Source organism: Protopterus annectens, chromosome 2.part1, assembly GCF_019279795.1.
Source record: "Protopterus annectens isolate FY-2018-M chromosome 2.part1, PAN1.0, whole genome shotgun sequence".
In the NCBI taxonomy this organism is placed as follows: domain Eukaryota; kingdom Metazoa; phylum Chordata; order Ceratodontiformes; family Protopteridae; genus Protopterus; species Protopterus annectens.
In genome coordinates, this window is record NC_056729.1 from 1,367,410,500 (window position 1) to 1,367,433,447 (window position 22,948).

The 22,948-nt window shown below is 44.6% G+C and overlaps 1 protein-coding gene across 1 annotated transcript in view; it reads right to left on the reverse strand.

Moving 5' to 3' along the window:
* TBC1D14 (TBC1 domain family member 14) overlaps nt 1-22,948 on the reverse strand; it is a 773,921-nt gene that overhangs the window by 727,168 nt on the left and 23,805 nt on the right. Inside the window, exon 2 of the mRNA XM_044062828.1 lies at nt 15,995-16,712. Within this exon, the coding sequence (XP_043918763.1) occupies nt 15,995-16,712 (718 nt within the window). The remainder of the gene's footprint in view (nt 1-15,994; nt 16,713-22,948) is intronic.

A 22,948-nucleotide genomic window follows, 5' to 3' on the forward strand; every position in this document is an offset into this window, starting at 1 on the left:
AGACACAGACAGACACAGAGACAGACACACAGAGACACAGACACAGAGACACAGAGACAGACAGACACAGAGACACAGAGACACAGAGAGACACAGAGACACAGAGACACAGAGACACAGAGACACAGAGACACAGAGACAGACACAGAGACAGACACAGAGACAGACACAGAGACACAGAGAGACACAGAGACACAGAGACAGACACAGAGACACAGAGACACAGAGACACAGAGACACAGAGACACAGAGACACAGAGACACAGAGACACAGAGACACAGAGAAGTTGACCACTGAATTTAGGGGGGGGTAAGCTGGGAATAAACCTTGCCTGCTACCCCCGCAGCTACAGTACCCTGTATCCTAGCTTTTTCAGGAGTGCTCTCTAAAGTCTTGTGAGATGCACAAGGTAGTTCAGGGAGCAAAGGGTAAAGTCTGCTGAGGAAACCATGCGCTTCCCATACCTGTCCATGGCAGATTCCTTATTCGGGGGATGAACAGCTATAGAATTCTCAAATGTTTCCTTCTTCGTGGCCGCTGCCACCAACACTATCTACAGGTACTCCTTTAGAGGTTTTGTCATCAAGCGAAGTGGTAAATTTGTTCACCGTCTGAGGGACAGGCTCCACTGCATCTAGACAATCCCACACCTTTTGAGACACTAAAAGAGCATCAGCATCTGGCACCTTATGGCATTCTGTTCATGCTGTAGCACCAGTTCAGCTTACCAAAAGTGGCCCACTGGGAGCTCACATTCCACACCCGTCTCCAAGCCAGCGATTCGGGCTTCTTACCCATTTAAAAAGTTTGAGAAACAGGTTGACAGTTTCAGCCCCAAGACCTCTAATCATTCACTTTAGAAGATAAAAGTGCCTGCTGAGCTCCCGCTATCCTGAGAGAAACGAGGGAACCAGTTACTAGATGGTTAGATTAGTCTTTCGCCCCTATACCCAAGTCGGATGACAGATTTGCAAGTCAGGACCGCTACAGGACCTCCACCAGAGTCTCCTCTGGCTTTGTCCTGCCCAGGAATAGTCAATCACCATCTTTCGGGTCCCACCAGGGTGGGAGGTTGGCATAATGGTTTAGGCGTTTACCTTACAAACACATGGTGCAGGGTTTGACACTCACATGGGGTAATTTGGCTAGGCCTAGAAATTACCCACAAAGGCAGTTAACCTAGTACTAATCTATGCCAATTCCATTAGCTCATCGAAAGGTGGAGACAAGTGGCTGAAAGTCGAGACCCAAAAGCCTTCAGATACAGACTACTCCTCAGAAGGGGTAATGGACTTCAAGCCTAAGGATTTCCAAGATGTCTGCAAAGGATACATCTTCAGAGGGTGACCATGGGGACCCTACCAACTCATCAAGGTCTTGTGTCTGATGTAACAGACTCATCTGGGTAGTTTATAGGCTTCCTCCTGCATGTTTTTTTCCAGGGAACCTCTTTGGTGGGACCTTCTAGAGCGGTTTTGGAAAAAAGGGTCTCAGCCAATGGGGCTCAGGATCTCTAGGATGTTGGGTAATTTCCTGTGCAAAAACAGTTATCTGCGCTTCCTGAGATAGAAGGCTTGGTTCCGACAATACAGATGTCCAAGGGGACAGAGCTCTCCTCATGGCTGCGAAGGCCACCCTCCCATGGCCCGAGATGATACCAGGTTCCGAAGAATCCGATGATCCCCCCCTCGGTACCATAGGGGGTGGGCTCTAAGGGGTAGAGTCGGAGCTGTGAGTCTAGGTCCGACTGCCCCCCAGACCCAACCAGTGAGCATCTGTTCCTCGATACCTCTGGGGGTTCAGCAGTATCATTGCGATCAGAATAGACAAATCTTTTAGCAGATCTCTGTCCAGTCGGTGCAAAGCTTTCCGGCTCAGAAACTCTAACTGGAGTCAGAGGAATGGAACAAACAGGAACGGGCACAGTCTGCTCTGAGCTCATCTGAGCAGGTGCCAACAATTTAGCAAGCAAGAATCTAGAGTACTCTGCACCATGTGATTTCACATCAAATTTTGATAAGCTGCTGGAAGATTGAGCCGATGCCACTGATTGAAGCTGAGGAGACCTAAGAGTCTAAGTGAGCTGCTCCAGACTGTAAAGAGAGTCTGTGCCGACACATGATACTGTAGGTCTGTCAGATTTTTTTTTTAAGAGGTTCTTGGAGACATCCTGGGCTATGTAGATGGCTCCAATGATGTAGAAGGAGACTACCTCTTTTCATGAGGTTTGGGTAAACTTTGAAGTTTGTCCAAGGCTTCCTTAAAGGAGGGTTTAATTAAGCCTTTCAAAATCTTCTTTTTCTGACGCTCTTGTAAAACCCAAGAGCTAAATGAATGACATATAGAGAATATTTCCTGAAGATGGATTACTCCAAAACAATAAAGTCTGCAAGTCCATCTGTGATGGGCATGTTTTTGGGAACACACACACACACACACATAATGACTGCACTAGTTTCTATATAGGAAAGACAAAACGTAAGTTAAGGGAAAGAATATAGGAATACCTATATAGCATAATTAAATTCAGGGTCATTGATAAAGTAAAGCTGAATGACAGAGGGGGGTAACTTAGGTTTAAACTTAGAAAAACAAGAATTGTGGTGGCAGTTTTATTTAAATGCTTACTGCTTTCCAGGCTTGAATGACCAATGCTCCATAGGTTGTTTGTTGAAAATAAAAAGTTAAGCACATTGAAATTATTTCTATCACGTTTCAGAATTTTAGGTTAGTCATGTGACTATCTAAATAGGAGGTGTTAACAGTTGTATATGTCTGAAGTTAATTTCATTCAAGCGGACGAAAGCACTCAATCAACTGGTGTTTGGAATATTATTAGTTTGCCTCAGCCTAGTTCCATTTCATTCATTTTTCAGTGGTTCGTGATTTTCTTCATGTATATCAACTTGCCATGTCAGCCCAGGACACAGCTTAAAAAGGTTAGTCTACCAGGTTAGACACCCAGTTAAAATGACATGTCTCCAAAATAATGTGCAAAGTCCACAGATCCTTATCAATAAATACGGCCAGCCTCTGGAACAGACAAAATTGGAGCCAGAGAGGAATCTTTCCCCATGAACTAAGTTAACCTTACTGTCTTTACCTCTGATTTTCTCAAGAATGGCGACCATGTACCTTTTGCATTCCTTAGTCTCTTGCTACACAACTGTTAAGTGTTAGTGTAGTATACCCATGACCACAGCTTGTGACACTGCTATTGGGGTCTGAATCTCTACCTTACCTGAAGGCAACATCTAAGCAAAGTGGACTCTGTGGAACAAAATAAGTAACAACTGACTAACCCTCGTATCACCCAGGTCTGGCTTGCAGGTCTGAGTGAGGGCAGCTACATGGCGGTAACTAGACATACTCTGCTCACCAATGTTAGAAGGGATATGGACTGATGAACTACTGCCATTTGGGACTAGCTCAAGGTGGTGTAGGAGGAAGGAATTCCACAGGCTCCACCTACAGCTGAGAAAGGAGAAAATGTGGAAGCAAAACCCACACCACAATTCATTTCTGCATATTTTTTTTGCTGCCAAGGGTTAAAAAACTCACCACCTGGATGATTAAGTTCACAATGAAGTTTTGTACTTGCCTTAACTTGGCATCTGTGTTGCCCAATTTCATTATGCATCATGAACGGGTCTTCAAATCAGTCCTCTGATCCGACTGCCATTTCTTCCAGACAAAACCCAAGCCACAAACTCCAGCTCGCATAATGCCACACTTCTCCAATCCCTCAGTTTGCTGCCCTACTGGACAGAAAAGAAAGCGCCCAACTGGAGCCCAAACTAGGAATCTGTAGCTCCCCTTATCCTTTATCTCGCTCTCAGCTGCGAGAAGGAGATGCCAAGTTATGGTAAGTACTTCTGATCTGTGATTTTCATTCCACAGCACAAATGGGTCAGTCCCCAGCTACATAGACCCTGGGAGGCCCTCAAGGAAGGATACGCCGGAGCACTGCAGAGCCAAAGGATGCTCTGTTTCTGTAAATTATGTCTAACTTGGAGCAAGATACAAAAGTATTAGATGTCAACCACGTAGCTGCAGCACAAATTTCATCAATGGGAGTCCTTTGCCAAGAAGGCAGAAGAGGTAGGCACAGATCCGGTGGAGCGAGCTACAACAGGACAGGGAAATTGCATGCCTTGTTTGGAGTAAACCACAGCAATACAATCCACAATTCACTTGGCTAAAGTGATCTTGGAGACAGCCTGACCTACCCTATTTGGTGAGAAGGCAATGAACAACTTCTGTGTAAATAGAAAAAATTGTCTGCACATCCAATGAATGCAGCATGTATTCATTTTTACGGGAATAATTAGGGAAAAATACAGCCAAGTGAATGGTCTGATTAATATTAGTCTCTGTGGCGACCTTTGGTATGAAAGATGGGTTCATTCAGAGTTAAACTATCTTTGAAGAAGGTAATATAAGGCAGCTGGGAAGATGGAGCTTGCAACTCCTACACTCTTCTTGCTGAAGTAATTGCCACTAGAAAGGCAGTGTTCCAAGATAATTTTAAATCACATGAGCTAGCAGGTTCAAATGGTCTCTGTGCAAGGCCCTGAAGTACCAAGTTGAGATCCCAAGGAGAGGATAGATCTTTTCAGAGGCCCGAGATGTAAAAATCCCTTCATAACGGACATACACAGCCTAGGTGGAGATGGGAGAAGGGAAGTTGTTACCCTTCCCTACATGAAAATTCATGACAGTTGCAAGTTGTAACTTTATAGTAGAAAAACTAGCTCAGTGTTGAAAGGAGTGAGTTAAGAAACATAAGAGTATCAGAAACTGAAGCAAATGATAAATAAAACTGCAATGTCCAAAAGGAAAATCTCTTCCATTTACTAGGATATAATTTCTTGGAAGACTTCTAAGCAAGAATAATTTCTCAACCCGGGAAGACTAGCCTGGACTTTTGTAGAAATCACTGGAAGTGGAGAAGCCAAGTGGTTAGTCTCAGAGATTTGAGTGTGGGAAATCTGGTGTTCCAACAGATGGGAAATCAGATCCTACCTGGGATCCAGTATCCTTGAAGGATATTTGCTGGGAGACCACAGAAAGGGGGAACCATAACAGACCAGGCTAGTAAGGGGCAATGAGGATTACACTGGTCTTCAACCTGCTAGTTTTCTGTAAAACTTCAGGTAACTGGGGAAATAGAGGATAAACATACAAGTGACCTGTATCCTTGAAGGATATTTGCTGGGAGACCACAGAAAGGGGGAACCATAACAGACCAGGCTAGTAAGGGGCAATGAGGATTACACTGGTCTTCAACCTGCTAGTTTTCTGTAAAACTTCAGGTAACTGGGGAAATAGAGGATAAACATACAAGTGACCTGGGGGCCAATCATGGACTAGATCATCCCTGGGTGACTACCCCAATGGGGTGGAGTCGGAGCCAAGTAGTTGCTGCACTTGTTTAGGGGAGAAGCAAATGGGTTACAGCAAGGATTGCTTCAACGGCTAAATATTTGATTCACTACGGATAGATTCAGGGACCACTCGTGTGAAAAGATCCATCATCTCAGCCTGTCCTCCATAACATTAGACTCCCCTGAATGTGCGTTGCAATAAGAAAGCGATCTGAAGACATCACCCATTTCCAAACCCTAATGGCCTCCCTGCACAACTGGTATGAGCAGGTTCCCCCCTGCCTTTTCATGTACCAAACCACTGACAAACTGTCTAATTGCAATTGTTCAACGGTAGCAGTCCTGAAAGGCTTGCATCATCAGAAGAATCACCCTCATCTCCAGTACATTTATGGGCAATTTGGTTTCTGTCGTGGACTAGGTGCCTTGGACCATTTTTCCCTTGAAATGCTCCCCCCAACCAGGAAGCGTCCATGGTCACGGTGGCTAAAAGTGGGAGAAGACAGACTTGTCTGCCAAGATGAAGGTCAACTGTAAGGATCCACCATTGCAGATGGCGTCTGCATATTGGAGTTAGCCTGACTGGGGTTGACAACAGATAGAGTAGAACAGACCACTGGACTGCTAGGGTCCACTGGAGAACTTTCGTGAAGAACCTGGCTAGAGGGACCAGAAGAATGGCAGCCGACAATGACCCAAGGGACCAGACGAGCTGGCGGAGTCGGGATATTTAGTAACAGTTGAACCTGCTGCTTCAAGGATCTTACTCTCCATGGAGGTAGGGCTGCCATCTGTGTGGTTCTGTTCAATTATGTTCCTATGAACTGAACTCTATGTCCTGTACAGGAGACATCTTACCATTTTGCCAGATTCACTGCAGTTCCCAGGGAAATAAACAATTGCAACATAACCTGAATAGCTTGAAGTAGTTTATGCCTTGTAGGTGCCATAAGGAGCCAGTCATACGGGTATGCAAACACCTGGACTCTTACAAGCAGAGGTCAGCTGCAGCCACTGCCATGCATTTGTTGAACATTTGTTGAACACCTGGGGTGGGGGGGCAGTAGTGAGACCAAAGGGCAGTAATTTGAATTGGTATGGATTGGCCCCCAGCCTGAAGCACAGATATCTCCTGTACTGCCTGTCTACTTTGATATGATAGTACGCATACTGGTAATCTACAAAGCACATCAAATTGTCCTTGCTCAGAAGTGGCAAAACCGACTGTAACATAACCATGCAGAACTTCAAATTCTTTACAAATTCAGACTGCTCAGATCCAAGATAGGTCGAAAGTCCCCAGTTTTCTTTGGCACCAAAAAGAAGCACAAGTTCCACATCCTTGTTGTTCAGTCGGAATCTTCTGGAGACCCCTTTTCTAGAAGTTTTTGAACCTCTAGAGAAAGGCTTTCCCCCTCTGACTGGGAAGCACATCAGGGAGATATGTCCCTAAACTGGGAGGAGGAAAGGAAAAGGGAATATAGTAACCTCTGGAAATTGTCTAACACCAAGGTGTCTTATTTTTGTCCAGGTGACTGGGTGTAACTAATCTGCCTCCAGAGTAGGACAGTTTGGCAGCACCTCAGGAGCACTGATATGGCCTGTCTGAAGAGGGTTCTCTGAAGGCCTGGTTTGTGGACCCCCTTCTCCCTCTGGGGCGACGTCAACCATTAAATCCTCTACCTGTAGAAGATGATTCATCCTGCGAATCAGTAAAAGATGGACACTTCTGGAACCACATCTTCCTACTCCACTGGTTCCTGAATAAAGTTTGTTGCGGGGAAGAAAACTTGATCCCTACGGCAGACAGGGTCTGACCTTCTTGTTCACGGCAGGTAAAAGTCTTTTACTGATGGACCAAACAAAGGAGGAACCATCAAAGGGGGCAATAATGAATGACGCCTTAAAAAGTGGTCTGCAAACCCACAGCATCTCAATCAGGCATGTCTACTGATGACTATGCCTGAACCAGTTGCTCAAGAGGTTCCTTCTGCAACATGGGAAATTTAACTAAGAATTAACGATGGAGGACAGTGGTCAGTTGGGAGAGAAACATTGAGGTCCTCCTCTGACAATGACTGTGTCAGAGAGGTTGAATTTCCTTAAATCAGGGTTCTCTGCAGGCATATAAAGTGAGTAAAGTAATTCAATACTCTCAGTGTAAAAGGTGGCTGATTCATACAAGTGCTTCCCATGCCTATCCAAAGCCAGAGACTCATTGTTCGGTAGGTGAACAGTGGAGTTCTGCTCCGCTAACTCCTTCTTAGAGGCTGCCTACAACACAATGCTATCAACTGGGACACCCATACTCCACAATGGGCAGTCAATGGGGGGACCAAGGTATAGATTCATAGGTTCATACTAGGCTATCTGCCCTAGGGCATTTATAAGCCTAGTCAGAGTGTGTTTGGCTTTCGCCACCCATTTTAAAATGAATCTCGCTATGCCCTTTTTCAAGGTTACTATACTGTGCCTCCAACAGTGACACAAAAGTGATACCAGGGGTAAACCTACGATCTCCCATCAACTCAAGATTCCTCTTGAAGAGAGTCAATGAGGGACTCTGCCTAACCTGGTCCAGGTTATTCCAGAGTGAAGGGAGCCTCTGGGTTATGAATCTGTCCCCTCCAGCATGTCCTATTTATTTCAGTGCTGAGGTTCAAGTCTTTCGAGCGCATAGCTCGATAGGATTTGGATTTTGAGGTGCAGCATGTCCATTAATTCCGGGTTGGACATGGCTTTACACGTCAGGCACAGATCGCCTCTGAGCAGGTGGTATATGCCACCGAGTAGAGTTGGAGTTTCTTTAACCGGGCAGCATATGGCATCTGTGAGCCCTTTGATCCTCTTGGTGAGGTACTTTTAGAGTCTTTCCAGTTGCTGCAGGTGTCTGGTAAGGTACATCCCCCAAAAGGGGCATTGTACTCAATTATGGGCCTGATGAGGGAGGAGGCACGATAACCTCCCCTGATCTAGATGTGAATCCCTTCACGATTAGGTGGGCTATATAAAATGTTTTTCTAACCACTTTGGCCACGTGGTTTTCAAATGAGAGATTACTATCAACGTGGGTCCCCAGGTCCCAAATTACTTCTTCCGTACTTAATGGATTACCACCTATTAGTGGGCACTTTGTTTTTGTCAAAGGGGATGACTATACACTTTTTGGCGTTTAGCTTGAGGCCATGGCTCTGGCACCAGTTGTCTGTTTCTAGGAGGCCCTTTTGTAGGATGCTTGTGTCGGCTGGAGAGACGATTAAGGCGCCTAGTTTGCAGTCATCTGCAAACTTGGTCAGCCACAGTCCTTCAGTGTTGGCCTGTACCTCCGAGAAATATATACCGAACAAGAGGTCCCAGGACCGAGCCTTGTGAGATGCACTTAACTGGTTTGCCACTTGTAACTGGTTTTGAGTCTGAAATGGCTCCAGCAATTCTAACCATGCGGGTTCTGTCCTTGAGAAAGTTTGCAACCCATCTAGTGACATAGGGGTTTACATTTAAGCTGGTGAGCTTATCTATAATGCCCAAGTGGGGTATTGTATCGAAGGCTTTTGCAAGGTCCAGGTAAGCTGTGTGGACCACCTTCCCCTTGGCAATGGCCTTGGTGACAGTTTCAAATAATCGACCAGGTTTAAGAGGCAGGATCTTCCTTTAAAGCCAAACTGGGTAGGATCCACTGTCTGTAGGTCCCCAATATATTTATTAGGTCCATGATTATCCTTTCCATAGCTTTGCAGACCAAGCTAGTCAGGCTTATGGGGTGATAGTTTCCAGGATCCGTTGAGGCACCACCTTTGTGGAGAGGGACCACTGTTGCTGTACGCCACTCTTTGGGTTCATATCCTGTAGTAAGGCTGAGATTGAACAGTAGTTTTATGTTTGGATTTAGCTCTTCTTGGAGTTCATGTAGGATGCAGCCCGGGACACCGTCTGGTCCCATTGATGCTGTGTTTTTTGCTTTGGAGAGGGCAGCTCTTACCCGAGCATCTGAGATATCAGGGGGGCAGCACTCTGCTGGGATAGATATTTGCCCTTTTGGTGGGAAAGGAGGGGAGAAGTTTGCACTGAACCGGTCAGCTAGGATATTGGCAATGTCTGTGTGTTTGGTGTATTTTTTGTCATTTTGGACCAATTCTGAGCATATCTGAGAATTCCCACCCAGGTTCCCAACATAACTAAAGAAAGCCTTGTGATTATCCTTAGTGTCCTGTGCAATTTTTCTCTCGAAGCTGGCCTTAGACAATTTAGGAGTGCCCGTAGTTTTTTGCTAATACTGATCAGAGATGCCTGCCCTTTTTGGGACTTTGCTCTATCATGTAGTAGCTTCCTCCTTCTATTGTATAGTTTGTTTATGGCTGGGGTCCATTAGACAGGACACCTGCATTTGGAGGATTGTGTCTTGGTTTTATTTGGGATTGCATGATCCATGGATTCCTGAAGGTGTTCATAGAATGCATTTATAAAGGATTCTGTGGTCTGGGCCATATTTTCCACAGGCCCAGGGGCTTTGAAGGATTCCACCTCGGTTTTGAGGAGTGTGAAATTTGCTTTAGAGAAGTTTTTCACTGTGGTTTTCTGGGCAGGGGGTGGGGTCGGTATGTGAATATCCAGTGAGATTAGTTTATGGTCTGATCTTACCAGTGAGGGATACACTTCTGGTCTGGAGCATAGAGCTCCCATGTTGGTGATTATCAGATCCAGTATGTTTTCCCCTCTTGTCGGAGTGGTAACAAGTTGTTCTATAGCATTTGAGTTTATAAATTCTAGGAACCTTTGGGCTAGGGTGTTGGAGCTAGAGTAACGCTCCCATTCCATGTTTGGGTAGTTGAAGTCGCCCAATATAATGGTGTTTGGAGAGACCTTCATATTTTCCAGTGTTCTCAGGAAGGCCGAGTGGGGTTCCTGCGTTTGGGAGGGTGGTCTGTAGCAGGCTATAAACTGGAAGGCAGTTTTACCCACTGTTAGTTGCACATGGATAGTCTCTGATGCTTCATGCTGTGCCACCAACCTGGAGGTGTGGGTATCTTTGACGAATATTGATACTCCCCCTCCTTTTGTGGTTCGGTCGAAGTTTTGGGGCCGAAAAGCATGGTATGAGGTATAACCTGGTAGTGCTGGGGTGCTCTCGGGAGCCTTGAACCAGGTTTCTGTTACTGCACAGATAATCGATGTTCTCCATGCCAAGGAGAGTTGAGTGCGTGCATCTTGAGGTTTAGATTTCTGGCGTTGAGTAGCATTACTCAGTTTCTTATCCCTTGTGATACCTATGGAGGTGGGTTTGTCTTTTGAGCCTTGCCTAAAAAAGGCACTATGGGAGTGGCAAGAGCATTTGCCAATATCCAAAAGCCCAGGGGTGACAGGTGCAAGCCATCCCTAGTGAAGCATCGTGGCTTGTCGAGCATGTCATCCCAGGCTGACAGGCATTGGATCCCCTTTGAATGACAAATACTTAAGCCAATTGTTGAACTTTATCATCTTGTCTTCATATTGTGGCATCATTCTTGGTGAGGGTAAGATGCTACTCAAGGTCAGGGTCATACCGACCTGGGCTACATGCTCAGAGAGCTCCTCTATGTCTCTTCATGTAGTCCAGGGAGGTACATCTCAGGTCATTCACACCAGCATGGACAAGGAGTCATTTGTACTTGCCTTGGAGTGACCTGAGTGCGTGTGTTATGTGGCGGATCCTAGCGCCCGACAGGCAGCTCACCGTGACCTTCTTGTTCAGCCTGGTGAGCGGGACGTCAGTGTGCCTGACGAAAGAGAGTCACCTATTACAAGTGTATCAGGCATGTTGTTTAGCCTTAAGGGCTGTGACTGTTCGGCACACTGGCTTTGTGAGCTATGTGGTGCACGTGTTTCGTTTTGGGGTAGCGGTTGCTTGGGTGTCTGCTTTGGAGGTCTCTGCTGCTTAGGCAGATTTTTATTTAGAGCCTCAGAGTATGTTTTTGTGTGTTTATGTGGAATTTTAGTGAGTGCGGTTTCCTTCTCCTCCTGACAGGTTACGCCAGTACTGAGTCGAGAGAGCTTAGCCTCCAGTTTGGCTATATGGTTGCATCTCTCACGTGTTGGGAATTTGGTGGGAGGAGGAGAGGGTCGTCTGTGTACATGAGGCAGTTGTAACATTGCCTCAAGATTCCCAGATTCACCAGCTGGACCAGAGAGGAGATTGACAACTGACCTTTGGACATGCTAGAATAGTATTGGAATTCCTTATAATTGGGGGAAAAAAAAAAAAAAAAAAAAAAAGGGCCAATGGGGAACAAGGCACACAAGGGGAGTTGGTGAGGGTGTAGTGCTTTTAATTTTTTTAGTGCTGACTTATATAATTGCTTTAGTGAGCAAGTGCCAGGCTTTAGAGTAGGAATAGGGTGTTTATTATGAGAACTAGATCAGTTCTAAGGGAAAAGTGAAGAGCAGACTTTGTGGAGCCTAGAATGGTTTAAACCCAATTAAGCAGAGCTGCCCGATGCTGCGCTAAGCGCAAAATCGCGCAAAGCCACGTCAAAGCGGGTTTTATACAGGGGGACTTGAAAGAGCTAGAAATTGGGCCAAAATGGCCAATAGACTACCAGATTCTTGTGCTGGGAACACTCCTCCAGGGATAGATAGGCTGCTCTAAGCTCCCCACTGCCACTGGTGAACAAAGAAGCCTCCCTTTATCCAAGAAAGGAAATGGGCAACACAGGAACTTTCCAAAAGTCTAGAATACATCAAAGCCTGTATTTGGACTACTCTAGGTCAGGAAAGACGGGAAACTAGGATAATTTTTTTTTTGCAACAAACAGCAGGAAAATGCAATAAATATCCAACACAGGCTAGCGCACTTGAGTTGGTAGCCTCAACAGGTAAATGCAACACATAGGACAAACTTTAAATTACAAGCTCAAAAGCGTGCTAAAGCTGGCTTTAAAGCAGGGGGTCAGAAAGATGGGAAATGGCCCAAAACGGCCAATAAGCTACAAGTCACTGGGCTGGAACTACTCCTCAAGGGACAGATAGGCTTGCTCAGAGCTCCCCACTCTCACTGGTGAACAAAGAAGCTTCCTCCTATCCAAATAAGGATATGGGCAACACGGGAACTATGACACAGCCTTAGAGATCAGCAATACCTGAAGACTGGACTATTCTAGTTCAGTAAAGTGGGAAACAAGGATTTTTTTTTTTTTTACAAAGTAGCAGAAATTAGGTACAGAAACACAGTAAATGCTTTAATTCGGCTAGCGCACTTGGGTGCGTAGCCTACCACTTAAACTAAGCAAAAACCAACTTTAAAAGTGCAAAAAACTCAGAAATACAGGCAGGAATGCAATAAAACAACTTTGCAGAGCTTTAGTTAAAGAAACAGAGAAGTCTATATATACAGAAAAGCAGCTAAAACACACAAACACTTCAGATGCAGTGCAACCTAGAGCACTTGAATTGTAGCAATATTAAGGCAATTACAGTTATAATAAATGCTCTGAAATGTACTCCATTTCCAAAATGTTAGAGAAGCAGTCAGAACACAAGAAGATTCAGGCAAAAAAAGTTTTTTTTTTTTAAAGGGAAAAAGGAGAAACAGGCGGCCTTATCCAATGTTCTCTCTGTATTAGGTAGAATGAGCTAATGACACTAGACTGGGAGGAGTGTCACAGATCAGATTTACAGTAGGGGCGGGCAACTGCAAAGCCACCACGTATAACAGCAAGACACCAACTGAGAGGGAGAGTGGGGACAATACTGAAGCTATTAGCCTACAGACAGTAAGCACTACAGAAATCCACAAAGTGACAGTTTTTAAACAGATAAAGATTTGTAAACATACAGAATGCTTTTAACTGCAAACAAATCAGTTACTTGTGCAGATTAGTTAATAGCAATAAAATACACTCAGACTAAAAAGCAGGCAATAGAAGTGCTATATAGTAATTGTTAGAAACAATAATCTGTAAAAATAATCGAAAAAAAAACAGGATACTTGTATATCTCAGCTAACAGTTGTGGTCAACTCTCATCCACTCTGTCCATGTGCTTGGGATGGGCTCCATTATGTCAAGCTTCTTCCAATCCCAGTGGGTGATAAGGTCACCGAGATCAACTGTTGGTGGGCTCACGCAGGACATAGGCCGAAGGCCTCCAGGAACACTGACTCAGTGGAGGAAGGGGGTTGGGATGACCAGCCACCCTTTTGTTTCATTATTTTTAAGATATCCCCAAAAGAGCTTCAGTCAGGTGGACCCTTCCCCCTCATCAAAATCAGTGTCCTCTGCAAAGACTCCAAAGGAGAGTCTAGGTGCTTCCTCCTGCACCATCGCTTCCAAGGAGCCTCCTCCACAGGGTACTTGGGAGAGGACTCAAGACGGGGGGACTTCTTGTCGAAGGGGTAGTCTGGAGGCTCTCCAGGAGGGGCCGACTATGGACAGGATGGATGTGAGCAAAGCCCTGATCAGTAGGGGATTGGATATGACCTAGCAAAAGAGGGACCACATCTTGTGGTGTGGAGAAAGCCTTATGTACCACCTGGAAGGCAGATGTTGCCGGGAAGACCCGACCTCCCACTCCACGAACTGCAAGGGAGAGAAGGACAAGGTCACCCTGGATATCACCTCCAGAAGGTGCCAGACACCAACTATCATGGGCCAAGACCTCCAGGAGGAGGGACTGCTCTGAAAAGGTCTGAGCAGACACCAGCCCCCAAGATCCAGCAGCAACATCTCTGGTCCGGGATCTGCTCCTCTCTGAAGATATCTGAGCAGAGCTAGTCTGGGACACTGCCAGAGTCAAAGACAGATATATTCCATGCTCTGACAGTCCACTTGGGAAGGTCAGGCCCTGCAAATCCCACACCGAGTCATTCTGATCAGAAGAGGAGGTTGAAGTATTAGGGTTGGTATTCTCATGTATCCAGCACAGGTTGGAGAGGGCAAGATCCCCAGCTGGATATGGGCTTTGAGAAAACCCAGTATCATCCTATCCATGTCAGGAGTGGGACAACCAAGAGGATCTAGAGACCACCGAGGAATGTGTGAACCTGATCAGAGACCGGCTGGTCTGGACGGTCAGGGAAGGGAGATTTACTCTGATGCAGATTATGGCTCCGGGACCTCCAATCCAGGCATGTCTGCTCTGAAGATGAACTGTGGATCTGAACTACTTCCACAGGATCAGACAGACTGAACGAAAGGGCGGAGGATCTGACAGTAGTAGTATTGGCCGGCACCGGATTTACTGGATCCAAAGGATCTCTCCGATACAAAGAGAAGCAGGAAAAGGTGGGCTCCAACAGTTTCCTGCACTTCAAGAGCAGAAGTCATGGTCCGCAAGGTAGCTGAGGGGACAAGCTTCTTAGGGATGGACTTCTGAGCTCCAAAAAACAGAAGGTGGCCTATTAAGATCTACTTGTTTTGATGATCAGCAAGGGCTCCGGGATTGAAGGCCAAGCAGAAATTGCACGGAACCTCCACGTGCCCCAGCTCAAGACAATACACACATCTTGTGGGGATCCAATTGGGGAAACTTATGCACAGAAGAGGCACACCTTAAAACCAGAGGGTTTGTCTGACATGCTGAAAAGCAGCACACAGGACTCACAAACTAACACTATACCAATAAAAATAAAACTTTTTTTTTTATAAATACTGGGAAAGTTTAAGAAAAAAAGGAAAGTAAGCAAAAAAAAAAAAAAAAAGGTAGACTGTGAGAGAACCCTAATGCCAGTCAAACTCCAAAAAAGGGAGAGCGCTGGCCAAGAAGGGAAGGTACCAGCTAAGAGTGACAGAATACACCTAAAGCACTTAGAAAGAAAGGAAGGAAAGAGCTCAGAACAGAAAATTAAGTGAAAAAACACATCTGAAGCAGATGCTCTGATTCAGGTCTGTGGTTGAAAATTGCAAACAAGATCGGGGGGGGGGGTGGAGAAGGAGTGAGGCATTATGGAAGAGGGAGGAGTTTGAGGCTCAGATTGTATGTCTAGAAGAAATGGCAGAGTCTGATCAGAGGATGGATCCAAAGATCCATTTGTGATGGATAATGAAATGGACAAATCAGATTTTAAAGTGGAAAAAGGCTAGCCGGGTCAATCAGCAGGAAAATGAGGGTGGTGGTGCGGTGGCCACTATGAAAATGAAGAAAGCATTAACATACAAATAGTAAAGAGACTAGTTCATATATGCAGACTGCCAGCTATATGACCTATAGCAATGAAAAAAGTTTGATACTGGTATAAAATGAACAGTAAAAATGCATTAGCAATAAGCTAAACAAATGCAATCAAAACGTAAACAAAGTTTTTTTTTTTTTTTTTTTTTTTTTAACATTCATGTTATGTCCCCCTCCCAGAGTGGATTTATGCATCTCACGCATGAGACCAGAGGGTCCAAACTTGCCTGTTATCCCTATAAGATTCAAGTCTGAGACTGCTGAACCCAATACAGATTTCCATGTCAAGGGAAAATACCATAAGAATCTGCTAGAAGCACTGCAAATTAAGATTTAGCCATCAAGCAGATAATCTGAAAGTTTCTTGAAACTCCGCATTTTACAGGGATCTCCAAGTACATTTCTGACCAACCAATTTCTCATACTGGCTGTGCTACTGTTTACAAAGTTAAACATAGAAATTTACCTGTTAAGGAAGCTGACAAAAGGCCCCAGTTTCTTCATCTTTGGCTCCACTTCAGGTAGTGGAGCAGGTTGCCGCTTGTCACAGGCATCCTTAGATGAATTTAATGTTACATCAGAAAATTGTGCCTCATCACTCTCAAGATTCACAATGGCACTTGATTCACTTGTGACCATAAAATCCAGGATGTCTTCATTGCTAACGGACATAGTAGCAGACAGTTCTGTGCTAAGACTGGATACGCTGCAGACAGAGATATCATCACTCCTGTTCAGAACACCAGAAGACGGGCTGTAAAGTTTGACAGTATCATAACCACTCCTTGGGAAAGTAGAGGACTTCCTTATACTGTTATCAGATTCATAGTTCAAGATGGGAAGCGGTGTATAGGATGATAGTGTGTTTGAACCTGGAAATACTCTGTCCTGTACAAAGAGTGCTTCATTACGATTTACTTTAACTGTCAGGACACTGCACTGCACAGACTCTGGATTTCCTATCTCCAATGTTGGAATACCAGAATCTTCAGAATCAAGACTGTTTCCATCTTCTTCTGTGATAAAGGGTGGGGCAGAATTCATTATATATGAAGTAGGAGACCAATGACAACTTAACGTACCATTATGAAGATTGTGAAGGCTTGTTTCAGGTTTTACACCCATATCTTTAGAATAACTGGTACCAGAATTATTGTTTACTGTCTCTGTATTTAAAGACGCACCTAAAAAGAAAATATTTAAAAATAACATAATTAACCATAAAATCAAATAAAACTTTTTTATATTCAAGTGATAAGTGAATTATGTAACTTAATTTGCCTGTACTGCCCCACAACTGAAGTAATGGACTGCATAGGATATATTCAGTAAAAACTTTTTAACACCTTAATGCAACAAATTTTACCTGCCAAACACATTAAATGGCACATCTTAAAACCTGTCTTTCAGGCTACAACAGGTCCAAATCCTTTAATGTCATACCACAACTCCTGCAATGAATCCAAGAAAGTTCTACATAAAAGAAAAAAAATGTATGTGGATAAGCAATTAGCTTAACAATAAATGCATCAATACAAGGGTCACTACAGTATTAGTCACAACCCTACACACTGATATGATCATCTAGTCTGACATGATCATCTGGCCTTTCAGAGCTCTGAATGTCACAGGCAGGGAACTGGTTCTCCTTAAAATGTCAATGCCATCAACAAGACATTCAGTACAAAAAGGAGAGAAACTTGCACCATTGCCCAATCCTCATTACGAAGTGGTCTGTACAGTCAAACGAGACTCACTTGTTCAGGCCAGAAAATGTGGGCCATAGGGGGGGTTAGCCCACAGCAGAAAAAAAAAAAAAAAAAGTGACATTTCTCTGACTTTATAGCAAGCTTCACTGGTGCAGAGGAACAAAAGCTTTGACTATAAACCAGATGACTACACATAAGTGATTTGTGTTTGCAGCAGGCATAAGGGGAGGACAAGAATGGGCTAAAGCCTGATGACTTATTTTGGGAGAAGGTGGTGGGAAGTATGGGTCCATGCATGCTCTCCATAGTCGAATATCCCAATGAAAACTGCAGGAGTGCATAGATGGGCAGTGCCACTGAATCATCACACTGCAGCATGAACATCCATCACAGAGGACTAGTGGATACTTAATCCTCTTCCATACCACCTCAAGCATACACAAGGGACAGGAGGACTCTATACGAAAATTCCAAAACCCTAAAATGTGAATGACTGCTCTTTGTTTTCAATTGATTTGACCGGCTCTCCAAGGAATTAATGGACAAGGCACTCACCCCAGGGAACAAACAGATTCATGGGAAAACGGGCTGAAAAGAAACTGGGAAAAAAATCTGATTTTGTGACAACATAAAGAGAAGTTCCTGGAAGCTGGTACTGTGGCACTGACTCTAAACATCTACCAGTTATTGTGGAAGCTCACATGACTAGTGTTCACACAAATCACTACTGCAGTATCACTCACTCAAGATGCAACAGTATGAATGCCCGCCACAGACCTAGCAAAGAGCAATGCCCTATAAATCTACAGTGTCAAATCTTACTCTGCTCCTTGAGTGAACTGGCAATACATAATGCCTAGAAAAGGGTGTAAACAAAGTCTAGGCTGCTTTAAAAATGTTATGCAACATTTCAGGCAAAAATAGTGGGGCTTGCTACTGCCCTAATTGAGTAGATCTTTAAAATTGCCCTTGCATTTTTTATCCATGTTGATCAGAACACACAACAGCTAAGAACAGCTAAGATTCTCTTCCTACTATACAATGTGGCAGAGAGAAATCATGAGAATTGCAGAAGCCATGAACTGTAGAATCCAGAGATGTTCTCTGGCTAAAAAGTCTCACGCTCATTGCAGAAGATCATGAAAGCTTCCATATACAAACTCATAATTTCTTATGTTAGTGATGCCTTTGAAAAAACACATTTAAGGCAGTCTTAAGCACAGTCTTGTGTTAGTGTCAAGAAGGACTTTTGAACTTGTGTCTGAAAGCCCAAGAAATTTATGTTCTTTACATAACTCCTCCTCTCCTTCCGCTTCACTGATGGGTTACGAATCCAATCCTCTGATCCGACTCGGCTGCCTTCTACAGACTTCAGTTTCCAAGCTTGAGCTCTTCCCTTAACCATAATCCTCTGCTCCTAGCTCTACCTCCTCAGATCAAGTTTGCTACCTCCAACAATGTATTCGGAAGAAAAAAGGATTCAAGGGCTCAACCTGGAATGCAGGTTCTTAACAAAGGGAGACTTATGAGGGGGGTGGCTAGGTGGGAAGGTGAATCAGAATGAGATCAGGACAACACAGATACCAAGTTATGGCAAGTACATAACTAAAATATGATATCCCTCATTCCGATTCACTGATGGGTTTACAGCTACATTACTTATTGGGTGGCCTCAAGGAAGGATACAGCAAAACGCCAAGTCAAAAAGATAACCTGCTCCTGGAGACCATGTCCAACTTATAAATGGGTCACAAAGGTCCGAGACAGACCAGGTTGCTGCAGCACAAATATTAAGTGGAACTCTAGATGAAATAGCTGTTGACGCAGCTAAGGATCTTGCTGAACGGAGTTGTGAAATTTTGGAGGACTAGGCAATGTCAAACCATTTTTTCCAAATGATATGCAACTGGTTATCCATTTTGCTATGGTCACTTTAGAAACTGCTCGACCCTTACTGTTAAGTGAGAACGAAAAAAACTGCTCAGATTTTCTAAACTGTTTTGTTCTGTGGGTAATAACTTATCGAAGGAGTGCAACATATATTCTTTGTTACAACAGTTAGGAACACTGAACTGAATGCACTGATTTAAGTTAGCCTCTGTGGCCACTTTTGGCATGAAGGATGGATTTGCATGTAGGGAAACTGTCCTTGTGACAAATTTGGAGGATGTTTAGATGAAAAGTGCCTGCAACTCAAAAAAACTCTTCTTGCAGAGGTAATGGCCACAAGAACAGCAGACTTCCAGGACAAACATTTCAATTCATAATTAGCCAGTTCAAAGGATTTTTGGGTCAAGCCTTGCAGAATGTCAGATCCCACGGAGGAATTGGGTCTTTGATCGGAGGCTTGAAAATACAGACTTTGAAAAGTCTTTACATTACTTGGTTGAAGCGATAGATCCCGAAGGTAATCCTGAATGAAAGTTGGAACCTTCTTTAAAGACTCAAAAGAAAAAAATTGAAGAAACAGGTGCTGAAAAGGGACCATTGTGATGATTAGCAGCCCAAACAGAACATCTTTTCCACTTACCTTTATATACTTTCTTGGTGGATGCTTTCTGGGAAGCTAAAATGATGGCTTTTGACTGGTGAGGAAAAACCTGAACACTCTAGCAAATAAAGGGAACTGGAGAAACCAAGTGATTAACTTCAGTGTGGGGAGATCCAGGTGGAGTCTTAGTGTGTGGTGATAGACGAGGTAAAGTTTGGTTTCCATTACCCATAGAGAATCTCAGCTGAGACCAGAGGAAGGGGAACCAAATCTCATGAGGCCAAAAGGATGCAATGAGGGATTACAGAAACCCAACAGTCTGGCTTTCCTGAAGAAATTTTGAGATGAGCAGAAGAGGAGGGTAAGCATAAAGAATTCCAGCGGGCCAAAATGTTGACTACAGCATCACTTGGGGAACTCCCTGAAGGAGGGATCACAATGAAATAAATGCTGCACTTGAGGGGATGCAAACAGATTGCAGCAAGGGTGACCCTAACGGTCAAATATCTTGTTCGCTACTGTTGGACTGAGACAGCACTTGAGGCATTAGAATGGACCTGCTGAGCTTGTCTACCAAAATGTTGGATTTCCCTGGTACATGTGTTGCACATAGAAAGCGGTGTGAAGAACTCGCTCATTTCCCAAACCCTCATCCTCTCTGCACAGTGGGTATGAACAGGTTCCTCCTTTCTTGTTGATATACCAGACGACGGACATGTCACTCTGAATCGCAATGGTCCCCAAAGGGATTGGGTCCTGAAAAGCTTGCAACAAAAGGACAGCCCTCATCTCCAAGGCATTTATACGCAATCTGGTCTCTAGGGGAGTCCATCTGCCTTGGACCATCTTCCCCTTGAAATACCCCACACACACCTTAGGCGGAAAGTGTCTGGCTATTGCGGGGGGGGGGGGTGATGGGTTTGACTACCTACAGATCAGAGTGAATCCACCAATCTACATGACTTTTGCAAATATTGGTCAATCTGACAGGAAGAGATGGGGACTGATGTACAAGTGAGCAACCAGCATCCATTACAGAATGCACAGATAGTATTTGGCACCAAGATTATGGCAGCTGCATAGATCCCAGGGCCCACAGAATCAATCTGGAAGGAGAGGGATGAGAATATAGCTTGGACCTAGAGTCAACATGTTGATGCAATGTTGAGGGCAAAGAAGCCATTCACGTAATGGTGTTTAGTTGTGCCCCGATGAAGTCCAAAGTTTGTAATGGCAATGGTTGCGACTTGTCTGGATTTACGGTGATGCCTAGGACGTGGGATATCTAGCAGAAATGGTCCATGGCCTGAAAAAGTTGATGCTGGGTGGGGGCAGTTAGGAGCCAATCGTCTAGATACGGGAATACCTGAAATCTTTGCAGTCCGAGATGAACTAAACCACTGCCATGCATTTGGTAAACACCCAAGGGGCTGTGGTGAGACCAAAGTGCAGGGCTATGAATTGGAAGCGATTCGCTCCCATGCAGAAGTGCAAGTGACTGAGTGACTATTTTCTATGCGATAGTAAGCATCTTCACATCCGAGCACATCCAATTGCCTTTCCTTTGCAACTGACAGATAGAAGTTCTGGATGGTGATGGTTCAGTCTATTTGTTTACATATAAATTGACTTTGCTTAAGTCTAGTATAAGCCTCAGGTCCCTTGTTTTCTGTGGCACCAAAAAGAAACTGGAGCAAATTCCAAAGTCCTCTCCGTTTGCCTAGGACCTTTGATGACTCTTTTGCAGTAATCTTTTCATCTCTAGAATTGCCAACTCCCTCTGGCTGGGTGGAACACTGGGTAACTTAATTTGAACTTTTGGAGGTGGGAGGTAAGAGGAAATGTAGTATCATCTGGATATTATGCTTTGCACCCAAGAATTTGACGTTATTTGGGCCCAGGTGGCTGGGTACAAGGAAAAGCAGCACTAGACTGCTTCCAGAGCTGGATAGTCTGGCAGCAATTCAGGAGCACTGAAAAGGCTAGTCAGAAAAGGGTTCCCTAAAGTCCTGGTTTTGCAGGACCCCTCTGTGTGTAGGGCAGCGTCTCCCATTAAAGCCTCCTCCTCTGCCGGAATATTCTCCACTGGGATCACGAAAACAACCTTGTGATTTTTGGAACCAAATCTTAGTCACTCCGATTCCTTGAGTAGGTTCACTGAATGGTAGAAAACTTGATCCACACAGCAGACAAGGTCTTATCTTATTGTTCGCTCCAGGTCGGGGTGTATTTATCTGATTGTCCAAACAAGGAAGATCAAAAGGGGCACTGAAAAGACACCTTACAGGGTTCCACGAAATCAAAGCCTCATCCATGCAGGTCTGCATATTGCAATGCTGGTGCCTGCTGCCTTTCACCCTTCCGCTGAAAGAGAAATAAACCTCATGGAAGAATTTTACAGGGAAGTGGTCAGCTTCAGATAAACTTACCCAGATCCTCCTTAGGCAAAACTCTCAGCCAAGGACTCCGAGTTCCTTAAAGTCTCTGCAGGCAACTAAAATGTGAAAAGTAATTATGCGCTCTAAGCAAAAAAGTCACAGGCGAAGGTGCGCTCCCCCAACTGGTCCAGCACTCTAGACTCACTGTTCAGCCGGTGGACAGTCTAGCTCTTGTGCAAGCTCTTTGTAACTGCCGATACCATAACGTCAACAGGGATGCCCTTGCTCCAAAAAGTTATACTCTAGGGGAGAAAGGATTTTATTTGGGCACTTTGGTACAGACTCTACAGTGTTAAACTTCTTCCAGGCCCAATGGGCAAGACCATCTATAACAACGTCCACTGGGGGAACTACCCAAGATACAGGCCAACACCAAAGGCCTCCAGAAATACAAACTCCTCCAAAGAAGGACTTCTGAATGACCAGCCACCTATTCGCGATAAAATTTCTAAAATGCCTGCAAAGCAAACATCTGCTGGTGATCTGGGAGATCCTTCTCCCTCATAGTAGTCCACATCCTCAGTGAGGGACTCCACAGGCAAGTCCAAGTGCCTCCTCTTGCACATCCTCCTCTGTGGAATCTCCTGTGTGGGACATTCAGGAGAAGAGTTTGAAGACCAAGGGCCACCTCAAGTGGAAGGGTATGGTGGCCCTTAGAGGCAGGCTGAACCTGGACAGAAATACAAGGTTCAAGGCCCAGATCCAATGCATGAACTTAGGGAGGAGCAGAAGTCAAAGAGTCGGGTGCTTTGTCTGCAAAAAAGGCACTTTCTAAAATTCAA